We start from the raw sequence: 8473 nt of genomic DNA, 5'->3' as shown, positions 1-8473 counted from the left end.
TTATGGGCATGTAAAATGGACTCTGTGTTTCTGCATGTATGCATTTACATAAGAGAAACCAGTCTGATCTGAGTCATTGATGCTCCAATTAAAAAAAAAAAAAAGTGTAACAACAAACTGGTTAATCATGCAAGTCTGTTTGTAATATAACAATGACCGGTAACATGAATTTGCACAGCATTAATAATAGGTGCACTCGTTAAAAACACTACCAAAAAAAAAAAAAAATACTGTATTTGGTGCAGTATCTGATTTTCAAGTGTTAATATAACTCGACCGTTAAAAAATATTTGAGCAATTTAAAAAAGACAAAAACATAACTAAAAAAGAATCTAAAGAGGGTAACAATCTCTATCTTCAAATTAAAATAGAAGCTAGGTCGTAAACGATACACAGAAGTTGTAGTAGACCTTGAAGCCATGATTCAGCCTAATTATAGGGCCAAGTTACAAACACCTGAACATAAAAGGATTTCGAATAGTGTTCCTGTCAATGTTAAATCGTAACAGCACAAAAGAAAAACCAGTATCACTGTGAGCCAACTATTTCTAATAACAGATGATTTATTGGTTTAAAAAAAAAAATCAGTTTACTGATGCAAAATAGTGATCAAAAGAAACTAGTTTACAAAAGGTTTCTAAGAATAGTTTGAGAGGTGGGGCCTGTCTATTATTAAAACCCTTACTTTAATTGTCACTAGTTTATCAAAAAAAAAAAATTTTTTTTTTCCAGAAGAACAGTATTATTCACTTGGTATGTCAAACACACGTAAGAAGGAAATTACAGGTTTCCTCCACCCCCATTTGGGCTGTCACTGATATGCCCATGGGCAGTCCTGGCAGCACTATGTGCTGTTCCTGTCATTGTACCATACTGTATTTAGCACTCGCTAGAAACAGGGTGTAGGTGAGAGTACCAACAGCAATAGCACTACAGGTAAATGATAAAACAACAAAAACCCAAAACCAAAAACAAAACAAAAACCAAACACAAAACAGAAACGAAACCAATCCCGCAATCTCCAAGTTCACCTGAACCGTAACTTCCCTCGAGACTCTTTTCAAAGGAACGACGACACCAACAACAAACAGAGCTCTGGGGGGGGTGGGTGGGGGGTGGGGGGTTTCAAAACATGAGTGGCGCTGCAGAGCCAGGCTCTGTTCAAAGATGGCAGTGCCATCTTGTGCGCCGCGCCATCCGCGGTCACCGCCCTCAGTCACTGAATCGTGTATTATGTAACCGGCTAGCATGCAGCATTGGAAGCTTACAACTGATCACGTGGGCAGTGAACAGTGGTCAACTTTGCCTTTAAAAAAAAAAAAAAATCCCCCTCCCCCCCCAAAACCACACGAGTCCTGAAAATCTCTCAGCAGCAACTCCCAGGCAGTCATTAATATCCCAACAACTGAACTTTTAAGAACGAAATAGAGAAAGATTCGCAATCTATTTTCCTACTACTCTGAGAGGACAACGTTTTGGGGGAAACTTGGTGATATTTCCCACTGGCATGCCGCCCACTTCACTCATTTCCTTTCCTTCTCCACCAACTGGCCTCCAGCCTGAGAGAGGAGCCAGCAGTAAGGAATAACAGACAGTAAGGCAATCTTACAATGTCAGAAAATGTATTTGGCTTTTTTTTTTTCTTTTTAAAATAAGTGCATACAAATACAGCTAGAAGCAGTTCGGATTTGCCAAGTGCTCTAAAAAAGCAGCGCAAGTCACAGCCTACATTGAACGGTAACTGTCACCAGGATAATAAAGCACAAAGATATGCTAATAACATTAACAAAAGAAGAAAATGCCTTTAGAAGTACATACCTTTTGTCGTCAAAAAAAAAAAAATAGAAACACAATGTATTCAAAAAAAAATCAAAATTATACAGCCATGTTTATGAAGTCTACATTTCCCTTGTCTTGGATATATATATATATACATATATATATACATATGTATATATATATGTGTGTGTGTGTATATATATATACATATATGTGTGTATATATATATATATATATATATATATATATATATGGAGATATATATATATACAATTCAAGCAGTTTTAGTTAAGGGTAATCATTGGGTTTTTCTGAAACCGGAAAGTCACGAGTCTCTCTCTTTTTTCACTTTCACATCTCCAGCCAGGATGGTCGCAATTTCCCCTTGCATAAAGGCCCAGGGGACATTGGAGCCCACCAGAGGGCATTTTTCCCCGCTGGGACAATAGACCTCTCCGCTAGCTCCCTGCTGTTTGATGCTTTGTCTGGAGCAAGGGAAGCAGAACTTGTGCGAAGGGACAGACGGGCACTGCACAAAGTGGGTGTCCTCCAGCCGCTCGTGGCAGAGGGTGCAGCACAGGGGGGCACTGGCTGCCAGAGAAGAGTCTGGGAGGCTGGCAGGGTGCACTGGCTCCAGTCCTCCAGTGCTGCCTGCCCCCTGGCCCCCCACCTCTCTGGGGCCTAGCCTTCTTTGGTTCATAGACGACGGAGAGGGTGGACTGCTGCTATTCCTTCTGGTAGTGGAGTGAACCTGGTTGGCGTCTTTCGAGGCGTGACTGCCGCCTGCATTGTCTGCCACTAAGATCAGGGCTGCCATGGGGGACTGGCCGTTCTGAGCCGCTTCAGGCGGTGTGGTCCGGTTGGAATGAGGTGAGGCAGTGGGTGGCGGCGGAGACACAAAAGAGGATGTAGGAGTAATGGGGATCTTGAGCCCTTCTGTGGGTGTGGACAGCCACGGTTGTGCCTCTCCATTGATCTTAGGGGGCCCGACTTCACCTTCTGGTTCTGGAGAAGGCTTTCTTTTCCTCGCTGTTCTTGCCACTGGGGGAGAGAAAAAAAGAAAAGGAAAAAAAAGGAAGTAAGTGGATGTGTGCTGAAAAGGATCTCTCTCTTCCTAACACGAAACAAGACTCCCTAAAGAACGTCCATTCTCTCAGAGCTAGTCTATAAAATCTCACAGGAGTTTCAAGTGCACGTGCAAGTTAGGACACTTAGACCCGTGGGGCTCCGAGGTGGTATTGTAAAAAGCCACAGAACACAGCATGCACCGAGGAGCCTGTTTCTACACGTGCACGCACGTTCCCAGGTTAAACCGCGCATTCGATCGCCAACGTCCCCCAACAGGTTAAAAGGTGACTGGTGCCCTCATGCTCCCATCCAAGAATGTGCTGGGAAAGGAAAACCCTGTGTCAGTGCCTATCAGCCCAGTCTGACTCATCTCTGTTATGCTGCTTCAGCACATGAACACGTTGCCACTAAGCACTGGTTCCGCCTCAGGCAGATCAGGAAGTTGGGTGTTTGTTGTTTCTGGGCCGGGGTAGAACGGCGAATGGAAAACAGCACCCCCTCCTCTGCTCTGCGTGCCCCTCTCTCCCCTAGAGCCCCTCACTCCACAGCCGCCCCTACCTGCTTTAGACCCGTTGGCCCCGTTGGCCTCGAAACCCAACAACCTGCCTGCAGTCAGGGCCGGCTCCTTCTTAAACTTGCTCTCGAAGGGCCCCGAGTGGCCGTGCTGGTGCAGCGCCAGCAGCGTGTCTCGCACGGTCTTGGGCCTGTTGACCCAGTCCTGCTCTCCGGGCCCGCGGCCTTTGCCCGCGCCCTCGGCGCCCAGCTCGGTGGGCCCGGCCGCCGCGGCCAGGCTGTCGGCCGCGCCGCGATGCGAGGGCGGCGGCGGCTGCTTCTCCTTGGCGGCCGCCTCGCGCTGCTCGTGCTCCGCGGCCGCGCTGCTCGATACGGACGCCGGCCGCTTGTGGGAGCTCAGTTCGGCAGGCTGCGCCGAGCCCAGGCCGGCGGCCGCGGCCCCGGACACGGCGGCCAGCGAGGCGGCGGCGCGGCCGCTGAGGCCGAGCGCGGCGGGCAGCGGCGTGGCCGAGCCGTTCATGAGCGGCACCAGGGTGGGCGGCACGGCGTGGCCGCGCCGCGGGTTCGGGCTCTGGCGGTTCAGCTCCGGGGGCTCCTCCAGCTTGGAGAAGCCGTTGGGCACCAGGATGCCGTTCACGGGCGGCGGCTGCGGCGTCGGCGGCTGGGCCAGGCCCGCGGCCGGGCGGCTGCCGCCAAAGTCGGAGCCGAGGCGCGGGGGCCGCTCGGCGGCGGCCGCCAGGGGGTAGCGCTCCAGGGCCTGCGGGCCGCGCGGGGTGGCCTCGGGGCCGCCGTGGCCCAGCTGCTGCTGCTGCTGCTGCTGCAGGAGGATGTCCTTGGCCGAGAGCGGCGGCGGCTTGGCGGCGGAGGGGGCCGCGGCGCCGGGCGGGGAGCGGCCCTCCGGGAAGCAGCCGTGCGCCCGCTTGAGCTGCCGCGCCGTCTCGATGACGAACTCGACGCGGTCGGCGCCCTCGTAGTTGACGCAGCCGCGGCACACGGGCTCGGTGAAGTCCCAGATCATGGCCCAGGGCATGCGAGGCAGGTCACACAGGTAGCACGACTGCCGCCGGGACGCGGCCGCCACCGCCACCGCCGCGGCCATGTCCGAGGAGCCCGCGGCGCTGGAGGAGGAGGAGGAGGAGGAGGAGGAGGAGGAGGAGGGGGCGCCGCCGCTCCCCGCCGGCACCACGCGCGCCCTCCTCCCCCCCCAACCCCGCGTCTCCCCCACCAGCGGCGGCGGCGGCCGCAGAGGCGGCGGCGGCGGCGGCAAAGCCCGCGAAGGCTCGGCGCCCGCGCAGCGCCCCCGGGGCACGAGGGGCGGCGGGCGCGGGGCGAGGGGCTGCAGCCGCGGCAGCACGTCCCCCCGGCCGGCGCGGGCGGGCGGCGGGGCGGCGGGGCGGCGCGGCGGGCGCGGCGGAGGCGGCGGCGGGAGCTCGGCCGGGGCCGCGGCCGGCCTCCAGACCGGAGCGAAGACGGGCCGCGCGGGCGCGGGGGAGCGCAGCAGGTCGCGGCGGCGGCCGGCGCGGAGTGCGGGGCGGGGGGCGGGGAGGCCGGGGGGGCGGGGGGCGGGGGGCGGCCGCCGGGGCAGGCTCAGCCCGAGCGGCGGGGCATGCCGCGCCGGGGCGGCGGCGGCAGCCGGGCGGCGTGGAGCACGGGCGCGGCGCGGGCCCCGGGTCGCTCCGCTGCTCTCTCACAGCTCCTGGCGTCGCCGCTTTCCAGCGCCCGCGTCAGCGCCCTGCCCGCCTCAGCTCCGCCGCCGCCGTCGCTGCTGCTGCTGCCGCCGCGACCGCTCCACTTCTACAGACTTGATTCTTCGACAGCCTCGCACGGCGCCTGCGCGGGCCCCCTCCCCTCGCGCGCGCACCCGCCCTCCCCCGCGCTCGCGCCCTCCCCCTCCCCCCGCGCGGTGAGAGAACGAGCGCTGCCGGGAGAGCCGGCTCCTCGGCGCCCGCCCGCGGGGCAGCGCTGCCCGCCCGCGCCGCGACCGGTGTCCCCGAAGTGAAGGCGATGCTGGCGCGGTTTGCTTCCCTCCACCCGCTCGGCTGCCTCCACTACTCAGCCAGGATTCCTCCCCTCCAGAAGCTTGAGGCCAAATCATGCCAAGACTCGTGTTTTTAAAAGCAAGGCCACTTTGTGACTTGGTGCTGTCACTCTCTTGAGGATGGGGACTTTAAATCTAACGTGGTTCACAGGTTTTTGTTGTTGTTGTTGTTGTTAAGGAGGCCCATTTGAACTCCACCAAGTGCTTTCACACTCGCATTTGTCTTTGAAGGACACAGGCGCCGCCAGTCCCCTTTAAGTTTTACTAAGAGTCTGTTCCTAAGCCTGGGACCGCGTCCACTCGCCGTTTGGCGGAGCCCTTCCGGAGGGAAGCGGGAGCGCCGAACCCCTCGCAAATATCGAGGCTTCCTCTCTTCCCCCGTCCTCCCCTCCTTCCTAGCCCGGGCTCAACCTGCCGAGCAAAGGACCTCGCGGCGGCGCTGGCGGACCCGGCCGCCTTATGTAGGACCGCGCGGCGGGCGCGTGACGTGGGCGCAGAGCCGCGGGCCCGCGTGCGCCGCTGCCGCCGAGTGCGCACGCTCCGGGCGGACGTGACTCGGCGCCGCTGGCACTGGCGGCCTCATTGAACGAATGCACATTCCAGGGATCCGGGGTCTACGGCCAGCGCGGCCGCGTCACCGCGCAGGCTCCGCCCCCTCCGGCGACTGTGGGCCTCTAGGCCCCGCCCCCGGGCCCAAACTTGGACTGGAGGTGGCGCGGGGCGCGGGCGCCGGGGTCCGCGCCGGCCGTGGGGGTGGCTGGCCAGCCGGCCGGCTCGCGGGTCCCGCAGGCGGCTGTCGCGCGGGTCCGAGCCGTGGGCGGAAGTCCCCGGCGCCGTAGTGGGGCGGGTCCCACGGCGCGGCCCAGGCCAGGGCAGTCCCTGGCCGGGTGCATACCCGCCTCGCGCGAAAGCCGGGTGCGGCCGCAGAGCCTGCCCGCCCCGCCACTGTTGGCGGCCACAGCCTCTGCCCAGACTGAAGTGAGCACTTGAGTTTCACACTTGTATCGGGAGGAGGAGCTGGTGTGTGTTACGGGTAAATCACTTTTGGCTGGTCGTTAGTCTTACTGACTAATAGACGCGGGCTTAGTCACCCTCAGTTGGGACCTAGACACTTCAACTCTGGAAGGGCGGCCCTTGGAGCTTCTTTTGTTGGAAAACAGGCCCACATCTCTGCGTGAGACTGGAATGGGCTGGTTAAGTGTGGGAAGAACAGGGTACTAATTATATTATCTTTCCTACAACTGGATTGGTAGGTGGAGAGAGAAAAAATCCTGCTGACGTTTCTCTCTAGTTGTTGCTATTGAAAATGCCAGGTTGCTTCAAAGGATTAACCACAAGGAAGAGGAAAAACACCCTTAGAGAAACGGTGGAGGGAGCTGCTTAAAGCACATGAAAAAACCTGTTCGAAAGCGGCACGGAAAGCGTAATGCCAGATCTAAGTGTTTTTACAGGCCAACCCTGCATGTCTTCTCTTGGGGATTTCCAGAGAAGGTGTGCTTGCCATAAAGGTCTCCCCATCTGTTCCCGGATCTTGCTTGCAATTGCAATCCTGCCTCACCCTCTTCTAGCCGGGAGAATAGGGCCTGCCCAGATCCTTCCCTGGAGCAGCTGGTGCCAGTGGGCTTCGTCACCCCTAGTACCTGCTGTCTCGAACCTCTTTGAGGACGTGTCCCTCTGGTCACTCTCCATGCAGTCCCTGTGCCGCTGATTGTAGCGCGTGACTTTGATGTGGAACACTTCCAGTCTTTGTGCTGCAGAGAGACTGGCCATCTGAACACCCCCAAGAGATGGCCCCACTAGGCAGCGACTGAAACATTAAAAGAAAACAACCCTGTGTTAGAGCCATGGCCTAATTATACTCATTTACCTGCAAGCTGGTACTGTAATAACCTCAAGGGAAAGCCTGCCGTTCCATCCCAAAATAGAAATCCTGAAATACAAATGCTGCCTTGAGAGGTACAAAGTAAGGATTTTTGTAGAGCAGAGCTTGTGTTCTCCAAACGAAGGGCATTTCCTTTTTATATTACACTGTGAGTTGAATGTTGAAACAGAGTTGTTGTAACTTCCCTAACGAAATGCCTGCCGGAGCGTGGAGAGGCTGGTTTACTTCTGGTCTCTCTTTGCCATAAAAGGAGCCGGGATCAAGGGGGTTAAGGCTGGCCCTGGACCCAGAGCAGCAATTCCTTATATTGTATCAAAAGTCTTTCATGCTGCCTGGCCTTTCATGTAGCTCTGAAGCAGCTTTATCGATCTATGCTAAGTAAACATGGCTTTGTTTTTGTCCTCCACCCACCGCCCTCCCTGCCGGCCCAGACTGGAGTTGGATCCCATCCAAATCGGCTGCCGCAGCAGCTACGGCCGCCTCCTCCACACACAGAAGCAGGGTTTCTAGGGTGAGGCAATGCGTCTGCAATTCGCAGAGACAAGGCAGGAATTGTAATTGTAGTTCATCATGTGATGACTTATGAAAGAGGAAGTTGGTATGTTTTAGTCACGTAGACTCTGCCCTCTTGCTTAAGGCTGCTGGTCCTCTCAGAAGAGCATTATGATAATCTTTGCCTTGCAGGGTCAAGGTTACCAGGTTGGCTGCAGGGCCCTCCTACGCGTTCATGGGTGGACGGGCAGGTGGACGCCGCACCAGGTGTTGGTGGGGCCGTGGGTTGAGGCTGGCTTTGCACCAGATCGCCGAAATGCTGCCATTTGTCTTAAGAACGAAAGGAAATATTCCACGGGGAACACTTGTGCCGAGATTAGATGAGGCAACGGTCCTTTCCAGCTCTAATTTCTAAGGCCTTTTTTTTTCTTTTTTAAATAAAAATCACAGTCTAGGAGCAAAAGGAAAGCCGTTCTGTAGGATACCATCCAAAAAGAGCAGGGATAAGGGAAGCGATCGGAAGGTAAGCCAGAGGGAGCAGTTCTAAGCAATGGCTCAGTGGGTAGAACAAATCTGACCTCCCCGCACGGAGATTTCCATGGGCTTCCGCCATGTGAGCATTAAACATCTAAAATCTGAATCTGGTCCCCGGAGCTTACCCCAGTTGAGATGATGCTCTTGTTAACACAGCAGGGCCCTGT

General features: G+C 56.4%; 1 protein-coding gene across 2 annotated transcripts; it reads right to left on the bottom strand.

Annotated features, from left to right (window-relative positions):
- Positions 1-1605: 1605 nt before the first annotated feature.
- IRF2BP2 (interferon regulatory factor 2 binding protein 2) lies at positions 1606-4599 on the bottom strand. 2 transcript variants are annotated; one of them, XM_047088674.1, is made up of 2 exons: positions 3406-4599; positions 1606-2820 (listed from the first exon to the last, which is right to left on the bottom strand). In XM_047088674.1, exons 1-2 carry the CDS (start codon positions 4457-4459, stop codon positions 2105-2107), a joined length of 1770 nt encoding a protein of 589 aa, XP_046944630.1. In that variant the 5' UTR covers positions 4460-4599; the 3' UTR covers positions 1606-2104. The 2 variants fall into 2 exon arrangements, with proteins under 2 accessions (XP_046944630.1, XP_046944631.1); XM_047088675.1 differs by having other exon boundaries at positions 3454-4598.
- Positions 4600-8473: the final 3874 nt, after the last annotated feature.

Source organism: Lynx rufus, unplaced genomic scaffold (assembly GCF_022079265.1).
Source record: "Lynx rufus isolate CCGP_SWC_20201006 ecotype Redwood Valley unplaced genomic scaffold, mLynRuf1.p SCAF_25, whole genome shotgun sequence".
Taxonomy (NCBI): domain Eukaryota; kingdom Metazoa; phylum Chordata; class Mammalia; order Carnivora; family Felidae; genus Lynx; species Lynx rufus.
Note: the sequence above shows the minus strand (reverse complement) of the source record. Positions and strands in the feature narration are given on the sequence as shown.

Coding starts and splice junctions, on each gene's coding strand:
- IRF2BP2 (XM_047088674.1), bottom strand. CDS start 4,459: ATGGCCGCGGCGGTGGCGGTGGCGGCCGCGTCCCGGCGGCAGTCGTGC. Junction 2,821..3,405: donor GGCCAACGGGTCTAAAGCAG/GTAGGGGCGGCT, acceptor TCTCTCCCCCAG/TGGCAAGAACAGCGAGGAAA.